Source organism: Embiotoca jacksoni, unplaced genomic scaffold (genome assembly GCF_022577435.1).
Source record: "Embiotoca jacksoni isolate LCO1_2020_lvr unplaced genomic scaffold, fEmbJac1.0.p SCAF_10, whole genome shotgun sequence".
Taxonomy (NCBI): Eukaryota; Metazoa; Chordata; class Actinopteri; family Embiotocidae; genus Embiotoca; species Embiotoca jacksoni.
This window is the reverse complement of record NW_027185230.1, coordinates 13301162-13316427: the sequence shown is the minus strand read 5'-3', so window position 1 is coordinate 13316427 and position 15266 is coordinate 13301162. Positions and strand designations below refer to the sequence as shown.

Here is a 15266-nt window from a genome sequence, read left to right as displayed (position 1 = left end):
CCCCCCCCCTCTATTTACATGAAATGGTACGGTCCTGCCCTCAAAAAAAGGCGCGAACGATGGCGGTGGCCGCCATTGTTAAGAAGGAGCCACGGTGGAGCAACATGTTTCAGCTTCACTACGGAAAAGTGTGGCTTTCAAAAAAATGAAAAGAATGCCGAGAGAGAGAAAGAAAGAAAGAAAGATGGGGAAGGCCGACACTTTGTCACCCCAATTTTTGGTCTGTCTGGTGAGTGTCTGGTACTCGTGCAGCTTCAGGACGAGCAGCTATCCTCACAGCCTACCAATGAAGCAGCCCTGCTCACAACTGAAGAAGGATGTGTATTAAATAACATGTCAGGTATGGCAATTTCTTTCTTTTTTTTAAATTATTATCATTATTATGTATAAAAATGAAATAATTTTTTAAAACCCCCTTTCACTGATAAGAGTTCAAACTGTATTTATTTTTCCACTTCATGTACAGTTTTCATACATACTTGACCATATGCCATTTTACCGCCATCTGGTGGTGAAGTGGTGTAACTGCAGGCGATTTCTGTCAATAAAGGATTCAGTGCTGTTTTTTGTTTTTCCCATGTTGCGTGCATTTGATTGAAGTCAACAACAAAAAAATTTCAGTAGCTGCATTTCTGGTTATGATGTTATTGCAAATGGTATTATAATATGATAAATTGTCATACGCACTGTTTACACCACGTAGCCAGGGCCTTCTTCAAGTTGATTATAGTCTTGTGAGGGAGGAGTGTGAAAATGGAGGAAGAGGAGAATGACAGCGCAAGTAGTACTTATGCAGATGATGTGGATGGAGCAAATGGAGAAGGTGTACACAACTGAGGATGTTGAAAAAAACAAAGCTGTTGGATGTGGAAGAAATTCAGACAAAGAGTCCTCCTTTTTGTTGAAAAGATTAATGTTTATTTAAGCAATATTCATTTTAAGTTATTCATGAATGTTGATAGAATTTTTCCATTAGAGAATTTTACCTTTGAAATTACATCGAAACTGTTAAAGTTGGCCTTAAGCATATGTCTTATAGAGAGTGAATTCCACTGTTTGCATTCATGTTTACACGGTGTCATATGTTCAGGGTCGGCGTGGGGTGCTGGGGTCCAATATGATCTGTTTTTTTTTTCAAAGGCCCCAAAATCCGTGGCGGTGCCCCGAGTACCACAAACCATTACCTCAGGAATTAATATTGTCACTAATGTGAATTGACCACAAAAACATTTTTTTTTTTTTTTTACATTGACTTGGTTGAATTACATTAAAATGTACAACAGTTTATTACAGTGGGTCGAAGTTTACTTAGTTATAATGCATGTGTTTTCAGTCCCTCCAGGAAATTGTGATCTTGCGATCGCAATAATGAATTACCACACTATTAACTTTATTAGAAATAACTCATAAACTTAGATTGATTACCCTAAGTTGGTTGTTATTCTTAGCCAAAGTGAATATCTGATTATAAATGTCTTTTTCAGATGTTGTTCATCAGTGTTTATAGTGTGTATACATGCTTTACTTTGCCATTCATTGGTGCATGTGATAGAGCCAGTTGAATAAAAGAATGAATGTTTGAGACTCTAATCCCTCATACTGCAACCTCCTGTAGGAAGGCTTAAGACTGTTTTGATCTCTCTGTTGAGTAACTAACTGCTCTGTCTGCAGGTCCACTATTAACACTGTTTGAGTCAGCTGTGAGATTAGCCGGATCACTCAGTGTACTGTCTGACTGCTCGGAGAGCGCAGCCAGCCTCGGAGGTAGCGCAGAGAAGCAACATGAATGATAACAACCAGGTTAGTGACGGGAGGGGATTTTGCATTTGTTGCATGTCGGGATGAATCTTAATATAGAGGTTTTACATGGAGATTTTTTTTTTACTCTTTATTTGTTTTGTTTTCCTTAAATGTATATCTGACGTAACCTTTTAAAGTTTTATGCGACAAATGTCAATTTATGTGTGGAAAAAAATTTAACACTTATTGAGTCTCCGGTGAGTAATGCATTCATTTGAATGCATATTTTGTTTATGCTTGGAAAAAACGGATGTCGTAGAAAATATAATGTTATTAGTCCGAAGACAGAAAATTACAAACCATATTTAACCATTAAAATGTTTTCTCTGAATCATTTGAAACAGCACCGTGGTATGTAATTCTTTGAGATCTTTTTCAGGTTGAAATCAAACATACCAACAAGGCTTAGGCTCAGGAAATATGACTGAATTATGCAACAGCGTTCTGATCCCGAAAAGCTGTACTTCAGCTAATATGCATGACTTGCATGACGTGGTTATGACACAAAAGAGTGTGAAACAGGTCCACAGAGTTTATAACATAATCAAGACTTGTTCGCTATATTGAAGTGAATGATTGGATTTTGCTGTTAAACTCACATCACCTGAAGTTTATCAACTCACTGATGGTTCCTTCTCACAGGACAACAGTGTATTTTAATTATGTTTGTAAATGTCTATTTACTCATAGTGTGAAAAGGAAACAAAAAATAGCTCTTAATCATCGTGACAATACGTTGCAATGTCCACACCTGTAAAAATATTAAACAAAAATATTAAACAAAAATATCCCTCTAAACCAGAGACTCCTGTATACAAAGCTAATTAGGAAACATGCTTTTAAGTTGATTTTAAATAAAGAATTTAATTCATAAATTTCCCAAACTGTTTAAGAACTTTATTTGATTTGTACTTAACAAAGACGAGCAAAAGCTTTTCTTTTTATCAAAAAGACAAACATAACAGTCACTCCCCGGGGGGCGGGGGGGGGGTTCTGGGTTCCTTATGCAAGAGGTTTGGATCGATGTGCTCGAAAACTCCTGCCAGCAGAAACGGTAGATAGTTTGAAAATGACCAGACTAATAATAAAACGTGAAGCAAAAAAAAAAAAAAAATCACGACAGTGCATATTTATCCATCATCAATAGTGGAAATAAATATTGCAGTCTGGGCAAACGTAGTGGATAAATCGATCCAGTGCACCAGCTGCGGCTAAAAAAGAAAAATCCGGTGTTCTCGCGCTGTTACTGTCTGGCCTATTCTCAGTGTCTGCGTCTCTCTCGCTGTGAACGAATCTCAGTTCTGATCTCAAATTTTCCCGACAGGACGAGGAGGTGCTGCGGCAGGTCGAGAGGGAGGTGCGAATGCGGGAGGGGGCCAGCAGGCTGCTGGCGGCCTGCTCCCAGAGAGAGCAGGCCCTGGAGGCCTCCAAGAGTCTGCTGACCTGCAACGCCCGCATCCTGGCCCTGCTCAGCCAGCTTCAGAGGATGAGGAGAGCACAGATCCTGCAGAGCGTGGGACGCAGGTCAGGTGGAGTGCAGGGACACGGCGTTCGTATCGGATAATGGATCAGTCGGAGGGATGTAGAAAAAGGGCTCGTTGTGTTAAGAAGCGAGTCACGTGTCGGTGGATATCGCCACACCCCCTACTGGCCACTAGAGGTCAGAGAAGATAACTTTTGAAATCCATGAAAAACTATTTTCTGTTATGAAAGTAAAACGGAAAATGTTTTTGTAACAGATGTGTTGATTTAATGTTGAATTCATAAATTTTTAAGGTGTTTGTGGTGTGATTTGCTCTTGTGTTACTGTTTTTTTTTTTTTTTTTTTTCCCGTCCATCCTTTATACTATATGTGCTGCTCTCTCTATGTATGTATGTATGGTTGAAATATGATCTCTGTCTTTCACTGCAGGCCATCTCCATCTCCAGTGCCATGCACAGGAAAACTAGCACTTTCAGGTGAGTCTTAACAAAATATTTTGCCGCGGATAAAAGTACCTCAACCTGCCCTTTTGTATTTTATTTTTTTATTTTAGTAAAATCTCTTTAATGTTTTTTCTTTTTTTTGCCCTTTGTAGACCTGCGAATCCCCCTCATGTGGAAAGACTCTGAGTACTTCAAAAACAAAGGAGGTGAGTCGAGAGCGCGCGATCAAGGGGGAACTGATTGTGCTGATGTGAAAGTCTTTTGATCTTAAGTGGATCAAAAGGGAGAAAAAAAAAAAAAAATCAATTACATGAACAAGAGTTTGGTAAATCGGAACACGTGACGACACTCGACGTCTACGCCTCGACTACCTCGAGTGAATATCGCCACAGAGATAAAACACAGATGTATATCAAGCGTTTGACTTTTCCTCCTCTAATGTCTTTACTCTCAGAGCTGCATCGCTGCGCTGTCTTCTGCCTGTTTCAATGCGGCACAGAGATCCGCGACACGGATCTGATGATGGTTGACCGCACTTTAACTGACATCTGCTTTGAAGACACTATCATTTTGTAAGTCGGGGGGGGGGGAAAAAAGTTGTTTTTTTTTCATGCTGCATTCTTGTTCATTCCCACTTCAAAGAGTCGAAATAAAGTAAATTCTTTGCACCCGTGTGAGCAGCGACGCGGTCAGTCCGGGGTTCGAGCTTCGCGTTGAGCTGTACAGCAGCTGCGTGGTCGATGACTTCTACCCGGGGTCTCTCGGACCCAGGAGAGGGATCCGTCTGGGGGGGTCTCTGGGACGCTCGTCGGGGAAAAAGATCCGTGCCGCGTTCGAGTCCGCCGCTCTTTGCGGATCCTCTTCCGGCGTAAATGCGAGTCCCGGAAGCATGTCGACGGCGTTCGCACCGGACCTGTTCAAACTGTAAGCATTGACGGTCGTCCCTGAAAAACGCACTAAAAGGGAGAATTTACGGTGGGTAAAAAAAACCAAGTGTGATTGCGCCCAATGACGTCTGTCTTGCAGGGGGCCGAAGTATAACCTGCTGGCTCACGCAACACTGAGAGCCGAACACGTCCAAGAAGGTTTCAAGGCGCATGATTTTTCAGTTGCAGGAACAGGCGAGTCTCCTCTCGTTTTCTTGTCTCACCTCTGCTAATCTTTTCTCCTCTTTAAAAAATTAGTAGTTCATCCGTTTTCTTTTTTTTTGTTTTTGTTTTCCAGAGGATAGTCCCTTCTGGCTGCCTCTGTACGGAAACATGTGCTGTCGCTTGGTGGCTCAGCCTCAGTGCATGATTCAGCCGGTGATAAGTGGCCAACTCAAGGTCAAGGTGACTTGATCTTCAAAAAAAAAAAAAAATGATCCCACCTCATAATCGTGCTTTCTTTTTCTTTTCCTTCTTCTTTTGTCATTTATCATCATCATCGCTCACAGTGTCATTTCACTCCCTCCTCTCACCCAGCTTGAAGAGGACTTTAGTTATTGGGAAAATGTCATCGGTGTCCTCAGGGGGCAAACTCTTCTCTGCTATGGGAGTCAAGACGACCTGGAGTCTGAGGAGAAGTCGCTGCTGGCGATCCCCATCACAAAGGTTGGTTCTTAACAAGCAAAGTCTGAAGAGTAAAGCGATGGATTCGTTTGAGTCTTCTGTTAAGGTTGATTGCAATAACACGTCGAGGCCACCAGGGGGCACTGATGAGTTAATAAATGTAGAGAAGTAACTGTTGAGAGCGTGGAATATTTTATGCCAGATTTCCTTTCTGTCCCATTCTGTTTGATAGATTATATAATTACTTTATAAAGCAATTGAATCCAAAATTTAATAGAAGTTAAATCGTACTTCAACTATCATACGACAGTCATTAAGACAGTCAGTCATCGTTTTCGACTTAAACCTCGCATGGCAAAACAATTGTGCAATTCCAGCATGTGGAAAGTTATCAAGGTTATTTATTTAAGTGTAACTGCACCTAAATAGCTTTCTGCCGTTTGAAGTATTTGCTTTTCATGCAAAATTGTAATTCTGCTTAACAACATTTCGGTGGGAAATATTGTACTTTTTCTCTCGACTACATTTATTTGACGGCTGTAATGACTATTTCGTTTTTACAGTAGGATTTTACTCAAAAGTATTTGGCAAGCTTATAAAATACAATGCATTATTAAATATTATATGGAGAAAGGTTTTTGTCTTGGGGCTAATTGGGAGACTCGTCACATTATTATGTCATTTAGATAATTGTTTTGAAGCTCAAAGAGGTAAGATTAACTACTTAACAAAACAGCACCGCCTTTAAGGAATTGAGATTTGTAATGAATTTTTCTTTTTTTCTAATCCCATAAATGTCAGACAACGGCCACATTTTACGGAGCATTTTATCCTCGTAAGCAGGTACTCTCATTGAAATCGTGATCTCTTTTTTATTTTTTATTTTTTTTTTAAATCTAAAGCAACTTCATACGACTACCACTGATGTAATTATGTGGCAATCTGGCAGTCATATTTGGAAAAGCGTGTGTCTGTTTCTGCCTGCAGCATATTTAGTATTACCTCCTGCCAAATTGCATTTCGAGAATTTTGTCATCAAAAATTTAACCGAGTTTCAGTCGACCAGCTGCTCAGCTATGTGGATGTGCCTGAAAACACTCCCTTTGCTACTTTGCCAAGTGTATTTAAGAAATAAATCCAGCCTTAATCTCTAAATGATGAAACATGCATGTTTGTTTGTTTTGTGGTACATCAGGAGAGCCTCGTCAGTGTGTCCGAGAGAAATCCTGTCCAGTGCCAGAATATACACATCGTGACGCAGCGTCACGGAGAGGACGTGACCTACACGCTGACCACGCACGCCCCTGAAGACAGGCAGCGCTGGAGCGAGGCCCTCTGGCAGCACGTCTATAATATGGGTGAGGACCCCCGTGGTCGTCGTTGTTATTTCAACTGTAGAAATACTTGCGGTTCCGTCTCTGCTGCTACCCGGTAGTGGAGCTGCTTTGACTAACAAGCTGAGGGCAGGTTTCAAGTGACAAGTTTTGTTTGGCCTTCTTGTCTTTCAGTGAAATTTTGTGTACAGAACAGGTTTTGCACACGGCAAAAGCCAACGCTTTTTTTTTTTTTTTTTTTTTTTTCTTTTCGTTATTGAATACTATAGAGTTAAGATATGCTGATAAAAAATATGAATAAAAAAATAAACGGGCAGAAGAAAAACAAACAGGAATGAAAACACAATATCTAATAATGCGATTTATCCAAAAGCCCTGAAATACAATTCAAATGTTCGTTTGTACTCATTGTAAGGTTGTTTTTTTTTGTGTCAATTTCATGGTTACTTTAAAGCTGGAGTTTGTGCTGTCAATAAGCTGATTTGGTTTCTGTTAAATATGAAGCTACAACCAGTAGGTGATCAGCTCAGCATAATAAATATGCTCTGCGTTTACGGGACATCTGTTAATTGTAATGTCTGCCGACAGCTTGCTTTGTTAGGCGTTTAGGGGGTATGTGCAAGTTGTAATGTCTGCCTGAGAAGTCTGCGTGTGGGGCGTTCAAGGGAAATCGGTAAATTTCAGCCTCTAGCGATATAAAGCAATTAGTGGACAACACTAAACGGTAGCCTGCAGGCGAGGCGTTAAGCAGACATCTGTAAATTGTGGCGTCTGCTGACAGTCTGCATGTGAGGCGTTTAGGGGACATCTGTAAATTGTCACATTGGTCACATGCAGCGCCACCCACCACCACGATTAAACACAGGAGGCTGGGTACTTTTTTTTTTACTCATTTGTTGTTGTTTTTTTTTGTTGTTGTTTGTTTTTTTTATATTGGCAATTTTTACATGTCAAGAATAATTTGTTCACAACACCTCATACAATTATGGCAGTTGTAATTAAGTTATTTGTTCCTATTTTAATGATTATTCTGCCAAGCTTGGAGTTTCTAACTTACGAGACACTTCAGTAGGTTTTAGGAAAAGAAAATATAGGACGCATGCCCCAAATACCTTAAAGCTCTCTGCAATTCGTTTTTCACAGTTTAAACCTAATTTTTTTTTAATATTTACCGGTGTAGATTATCGAAAATTGCCTAGTATGAAATTTGAAGAAAAAACAAAACAATAAAAGTTGAGCTACAAGACAGTTTTCAGTAGTGTCATTTGTAGTTTGACAACATCCTGTTGCAAGAAAATACTGCACCATCTGCATTTTTCCTGTATGACTGACTTTTTTTGAGAACTGGTTCGCATCTATTGTATGACACATGTGAAATTGACTAAGGGAACATTAGCCTTTGTGGCAGACTTGTCTATTATAAAGATGATGATGGATTCATTGTGTTGGCGAATGACTACGTGGCGCCATGGCCAATATAAGACAGTGTGGGACTTTTATAATGAAAACAGAAGCATGCAAGATAGTGCACAGTATAATATAAGGTATGGTGTTCACAACAATGAATTATCGTTGATGTCTAAAAATATCTTGACGATCCAGATAGACACAGTTAACATGGAGACATTCCAGAGACTTTGAGGTTTGTGAACTGTAACAAAGCCAAAAGTTACCTTGTGCGTGTTTGTTTGTTGTGAGAAACAGGTTGAGAGACTGAAAAGGATTTCAGAGCAGTTCCCCTTTTTGCATACGATTTTGTGTCGAAGATTTAAGAACCCATAATGACAAAGTCAAATTATTATTATTTTTTATTTTTTTTAAAAGAATATGTACAAATGGAGTCAAATATAAAAATAATAATAATTTAAAAAAAACCCGGTGATTTTGCATTCATGGAAATATTCAAATTCTTTGCTCAGGAACTCTGTTTTTGGAGTTAAGGTTCATCCTGTTTTTTTCTAATAATCTTTGAGATGTTTCTAGAACTTGGGTCAGACAAAATCGAATCCTATTACTGTCAGTTCTGCACTTTCTGCACATACAGAGAGGTACAAAAAAAGTCTTTGAACCTGTTGTCAGAGAACATGTTTGATGAACGAATGTGACACTCCTACATGTGAACAAGGGTGTGGTTGTCAACAATATTTTATTCAGGGTGTGTATGTCTTCACACTTTTTAATTGTACTTACATAATGCAATCTGCAAAGCAATGAAAGTAAAAATGCTACTTTTAATGAGTACACTGACAAGCGCTATTTCTTTGTACTTTTACACATCCGTTTTTGTAATAAATACATTATATATAGAATTTATTTGCAGTTAAACGGCTTATTTGATCGACTGGATTTTGAATCCGAGAAGCTGTTACATTTGAAGGTTGCGCAGACGCCAGATTTATGGCATGTACGGCAGTATCGCAGCGACATCTTTCACAAGATACTGATATGCGATGCAACAGGTATGACATGTTCTCGGGCTGATGTAAATATTGCGACGCCGCCTGCTTGACAGCTATTTATTTTTAAGGGTAATTTAACAGCATTAATTGCTGATGGCAAATTTAATTGCTGGCTAGTTTTTTTGGGGTGCCGTTCGCCTGCTTTGCAAAATCGCTGCTGATGCTGTTGTGTTGCAGGCCAGTGGAGACAGTGTTGTGATCGCCTCATGAAGATTGAGACGCCGAGCCCCAGGAAATCCATCACAGTGAAGCAGGGATCTCTGTACCATGAAATAGGTAGTGTATAACAAGCTGGGAGGGGGGGGGTATCATGTGCACACGCCGCCGCCTCGGTGTCAGTCAATCACATCCTCAAAGGACATGAGCAGCTCTTTAAAGCCACTGACTTTCGTTATTAATCAACATGTTTTCTTTCTTTCTCATCATTACTATTATTAATATTCACAACGTTGTTGTTTTTGCTATTATTATTATTTCATTTTTGGCATAAAAGACTGTTTAATTTGAGTGTATTTTTTTTTTCTACCTTTCTAAGCTTCTGTTTGTTTTGGTTTATTGCGCTTGTGTATTTCATCGACAGGCATGTCTGCCTTGATTTGTACTTAGATTATTTGAAAAGTCTTCTTTGATTTAATAACTGCTTAAATGGCAAAAAATTACGAGGCTGCATCTTTTGTTTTTCATTTAAATTTTTTAATTATTAAACATTTTCTGACCACTTGGGGGCATAGGCAACGAGCTGATACTTCACATATTTATAACTTAAGTTGACATGGTCATCTCTGTAAACTTATTACACACCCAGTAGGTACACGCTCCACGAACATTCGTTTGAAGTCGTGTTTGTGTGAACTGCAAATAAATCTACTGTACTCAGTCTGCTCAAAACCCCTGAGGGAAATGTCTGGCTGCTAAATTCCAAAATGCCATTGATGAGTACAGTACTGAACTTTGATGTTTTTCTGGCACCCGTTGGATTGTTTCGGTGCCATTTATTAAAAAAAAAAAAAGCCTTGTCATGTGCAGTAACAAAATCTTTGATGCCAAGGCTCCTTCCACACGAATGAGTTTTAGTTTTAAAATGTGTTAATTTTGCCAGATTAACAGGAGCAAATCACATCAGTGTCAGTGAGTCACAGAAATTGCCATAAAATTCAAAAAGCCTTTCAGTTCCCAGCTTTATGGCTTCATTATCTAAATTCCCTCCTTCTCATCAGCGTTTTATTATATTATATATTGTATTTGGGAGCATGCCTAATTTGATTGACAGTCCTGGGGAAAGGTAAGGTTTCCCGGTACAGGTGGGCTGGGTTTTGTGTCCTCAGATTCACCGATCCACCGCACGCCTCTCCCCAGCTGTTCCAAACATTATCTCTTCTGGCGCCGAACTCGAGGCTTCAGAATGTCAAATCGCAAACTATTGTATAACATCACGGTTTGTTTGCTGCTCTTTCCACACGCACGGGCGTATCAAAACCCCTGAGCCTACTCCGTGAAAGGTAAAACATCTATCCCTCCATACCGAGCCGAAAAGTAGACGGAACAAGTACGAGTAAATAGCAGTATCTAAAAGATAAATTCCACTGCCTAACAATGACCCGGGACAACAAGCCAGACGCTCGTCAACATGGATAGGCACATTATGTGCGACACCCGCTGACAAAAATGTCCGTCATGCTGATAAAAACAAAAGCATATCTGCTACTCTCCAAAGCAGGAAACTGAGGAGGGGAAGAAATGTTGGCACCTGAAATGTTGGTGTGTTTTTATAACCAAGAAAACAGGACAAAGTAGTCCAGTGAAGGAACTGAAGCATGTATCAACCCCTTCTCATCATACAATGTTTCCAGTCACAAAGAGAGACATTTGAAATATTTGATCTGGAGCCCGATAACGATAATTTATTTTTCCTTCCTCTTCTCCTGCAGTAACACCCTCCTCTCCCAGTAAGGGCCCCGTGGTCCCCGATGTGTCTCTTGAGATCCGCGCTTTGCTCTACTCCTACCACAAGAAAAGGTAAGCCTTCTAACCCCAGAGGACAAATCCTCCCACCGTTCGCCTTTTCCTACCCCCCCTGCTTGATTTTTGACAGTATACCGCCATCTCAAGATATTTTTTTATTGATTTCTTTCCAAAAGAAAAAAAAAAGCAAGAGACAGTTCAGTCACGAAAGCAGTGCACAAAAGCAAAATGCATTCACTCCGTGAGGCGCGTGTGACCGAGCAATAAATGATGCAGGTTATTTTTGAACATTTAATATTAAAGCTCAGTAGCTCAAACCAACTTCTTCAGCTGGAATTTCCGCAATTCATTACTAAATTAAAATAAAATTGTACACCGTTTCGGAGTGAAACCGACAAAAACGTCAAAAGCAGAGGAGCTGGAAAGAAAATAAGAGAGGAAAAAAAAAAATGGAAAAAGAGTTTTTCAGCACTACATTGATTGTACTGCTGTAGAGGTAAATATACGGATACACAAGCAAATCAATAAATAGATAAATAAATAAAAAAATCTATGACTAGAAGCATCTCCTAACACTCCCAATACCACTCACGATCTCTTGTTTGTTGTGACAGTCTAACACTCCTTCGCATTGTAGCTACAAGCACTGAAAGACATGCTTCTGACTATTTCGAGTCCTACTTGTCTGAGTTTGACCCACCTGTGCTGATTTGAGCGAAAGAGCAAAGAAATTCCCGCTCACGGTGGCTGAGCGGGAATTTGCTCTTTCGCTCAAATCAGCACAGGCGGGTCAATACAGGTGGGTTCGATTAAAAATGCATATTTTGCGATGCATGTTTGCCTTTCAACGCTTCAGTGGAAATTTTTCTTTCAACGATTCAGATCGAAACATACATTTTTGGGCTCTCGGATTGTTTTGAATCTTAAAGTTACTGCATTTTTGCGCGATATCTCAGCCTATTTTATGTTCATAGTGTTACATTCTCTGTTAAGTCGTGTCAAAAATAAAAGGTTTTTTTGCTCTGGGATTTATGTGATTCCAGCTTTAATAACAAGTTGCATATCAGTTACTTTTAGGTCAGTTTCTTCATTACATTGAAAAAAAAAACCAAACAAGCGACAATAGACAATGTCTTGGACTTGGACTTGGACTGAGACGCATAATGCCCGTAATACAATGCGGGTCATGCCATCAAACACTGACACCGCTATTTTCAAGTCTGACAATGGAGAGCAAACAAAAGTTACAAGTTTAAGTCCGCACACACGCGAGTCAGACCTACACATTGCATGCTCGTGCACACAGTGCGTGTGGCTGCGGGTGAGACCCTCGCTGTCTCGCGAGCCTGGGAGTTTTCCATCTCTGTATGGAAAAGGCAGATGACCCGCTGCTGATTTTCCGCCAGTGAATTTGCACAGAAAGTGTCGCGTCATCTCAGATCTCAACCACAGACTCAATATAAAAGCATCCGGGTCCGAAAAAATGAGGCCTATGCGGATTTGCCTCAAGCTGCAATACCACCGAGTGCCACTAGAGGTAAATAAAATTGCTCCTGTTTATTAGTTTTCTGGCGGTCCATCTGAAAATAATCCCGTCATTAATTAGAAAACTAGCTTCGAAAAGGCGTGTTTTGGGGGGGGGAGGGTGTCCGTTTGATTGACGGGCCTGTGGTGCAGTCGGGTTACGGCTGTCGGTGGGCGGGCTTTCAATCAGATCCACTCGGATCCCCGAGCTCGGCCGAATGTGGTCACTTCTGGCTCCAAACTGGCAAGATGGCGGCGGCAAAATTTTGATCATAAGTGCAGTTCACAAACCAACAGGTGACGTCACTGCTGGTTGCCGCTTGATCTCAACTGAATTAACGCCGATCACGAAGATGTCAAGCTCAAAATTCCTTTCAATGGGAGGAAGAAATTATTCGCAACCTGAGAACGCAGTAAAGTTCAACAGCACCACTAATTCGCGTCTCCAAAATGGCCATTAAAATAAATCACCCCCTCTCTCAATCAGATCATAGCAACTGATCATTCTAATCCTCATGCAGGGAGCATTTACTGTCGTATAGTATTGAGTTTAATATGATTAACCTGTCAGTGGTTTTCATTTAATGGCTGATCAGTGAGAATGTGATGAATTCATATTTGAAATGTACTTCGCTGAGTTGTGAATGCTTTTCGCTTCATTTGCTTCCGAGTATATTTGAAAGTACGACCAACCTAATCATGCCACATGACCCTTTCGACGACGGATGATGAAGTTAAAACACTGATCAGGTAGATCACGTAGTTTAAAATACAAATGCATTTCCTCCTGTTTTAAAGGTTAATGTGACTCACTCACTGGTCACAGGGATGGGGAAAATAATGCTCTGTGTGTATTCTGGTAAGAAAAAGGGAATATATCCTCATACCAGCCGATAACCAGATAATAACTCGCGGTTGGAGCTGTGGTTCGTACGAATAGCTCCACATGTCATGAAGGTGTGATGTGTGTCGCTTGAGCAGACTGGGAATGTTAATTGGGGCGTTTGGCACAAACACCATCTCAATGTCGACTCACCTGTCTTGTACATGTCTTGTACATGGACTATTAGACACACAAAAAAAAACAAATAATGGATTAGAATTGATTGATGTTTATTTGATCACACATCAGGATGTTATTATTGTTTTGTCAAGTTTTCTTTTCTTTTTTTTTTTCTTTTTTTTTTACAGTTATTGATGACCCCGCCACAGTCACACCGGAGAAGTGAGAAACTGTTCGACGTCATTTAAACGGGGTTTGTTTCAAAAGCCGCAGAGGACGGCGGACTCGCTGTGCCGTACTTTTACGTTTTCCTTCTTCTACTGCATGAATTTCAACTGTTGTTTATGCAACCAGCGTCATTCACATTGAAACGGCGGAAAAACGGACTTAGATTTGTTTGAAATGCAGCAAAGTCTTACAGTAGCGGGTGCACAGTCTAAATATGTTTGTGTACCATAACCCATTACAATGACGCACATCACAGCCTCATTTTTGGGGAGGAATCCACCCTGGACTATTCTCACGTAAGTGTCTCACATGAATGACAAAAAAAACAAAACATGAAATGACATCCCGCTATCACTTTAAAATTGACGGACGGGTCAGTTAAAACGGGACCTAAAACTCTGCAAACACCAATTCAACCGAATCCAAGTATTTAATATTTTCTGCCGCTTTTTAATGTCCCGTAACAACACGTACTGTCCTTTTCAGTTCTGAGAAATCCAACTGCTATCCAATCTTACCACCTCAGACAGTCACTATTTAATGCTTTGGAGCCGAAACCACGAAAGCAGTCCGACTCGCGCCCCCGAGTCTTTCTGCCGAGTCACCGGCCAAATATTCTGAAAGCATTATTTATTGTTAACTGTCAGCTGTTAATTCAGTTGGCAGCACTCCTTTGCAGTTTCTATCATCATCATCTTGTGGCCACACCCCTTCTGAAGCCACCGTCCAACTTGATGGAGCGTACGGTTGATAACGCGTGGCTCGACCTTACACGTACAGATACCATCCTTCAGAGCAAGAGGGAGCCTATTAAAACTCGATCATTTACTTTTCGCAACCGGGATGTTTTAGTTCTACCTCTTGAATCTGGAGGTAATTTAGATGGGATGAAGGTGAGGCACCGGAACGGCAGTCTAATCAAGAGTTTTCTGTGTAGGCTGATGCCAAAAAGCAAATGCGTGAAATCAATTTCAGTGTGCCATAAATTCGCTTTCACGATACTTTATCCTTTCAAAATGATTCATAAATCCATACAGCACTATAGGTTGTAATATTACTTTGATTTTTAATTTTTTTTAAAATTTTTTTTTTTAATATAAAGTGTCTGATGTTATGTACTTAATGAAAGCTCGACAAATTTGAGCTTGTGAATTCGGGCCAAATACAATGCCTGACTGCATTCCTGACAATATTTTGAAATGAAATGTGTAACATGCCAGAACCATGCTGTGTTAAGACCCGATTTTCACACCGTCTCAGTAAATTCTGTCCAACTCAAAACGGGTGTTTTTTTATGTTGGGTTTTGAAAAGACCCCCTCCCCTACCCGCTACCCCCCGAGTTTAACAATAACCTGCTACGTGTCTATGTGCCAGGTTTTACATTTTTCCATAATTGTTGTCGACAGACCAAACCCAGGAAGCAGCGCAATCATCTTTTATTATCACCTTTGTATCGCAGAACATTCGTGATGTTGAAGA

The 15266-nt window shown here is 40.2% G+C and overlaps 1 protein-coding gene across 1 annotated transcript; it reads left to right on the top strand.

Moving 5' to 3' along the window:
* Positions 1-59: 59 nt before the first annotated feature.
* On the top strand, positions 60-15049 carry LOC138204902 (rhotekin-like). Its single transcript, XM_069160449.1, has 13 exons — positions 60-128; positions 3125-3324; positions 3713-3759; positions 3879-3932; positions 4181-4298; positions 4405-4641; positions 4753-4861; positions 4914-5057; positions 5190-5318; positions 6472-6634; positions 9247-9345; positions 10998-11085; positions 13747-15049. The coding sequence occupies exons 1-13, from the start codon at positions 60-62 to the stop codon at positions 13751-13753; spliced, it is 1464 nt and encodes a 487-aa protein (XP_069016550.1). The 3' UTR covers positions 13754-15049.
* The last annotated feature ends 217 nt before the right edge of the window (positions 15050-15266 follow it).

Coding starts and splice junctions, on each gene's coding strand:
- LOC138204902 (XM_069160449.1), top strand. CDS start 60: ATGGCGGTGGCCGCCATTGTTAAGAAGGAGCCACGGTGGAGCAACATG. Junction 4,299..4,404: donor TTTGAAGACACTATCATTTT/GTAAGTCGGGGG, acceptor CACCCGTGTGAG/CAGCGACGCGGTCAGTCCGG. Junction 5,319..6,471: donor TGGCGATCCCCATCACAAAG/GTTGGTTCTTAA, acceptor GTGGTACATCAG/GAGAGCCTCGTCAGTGTGTC.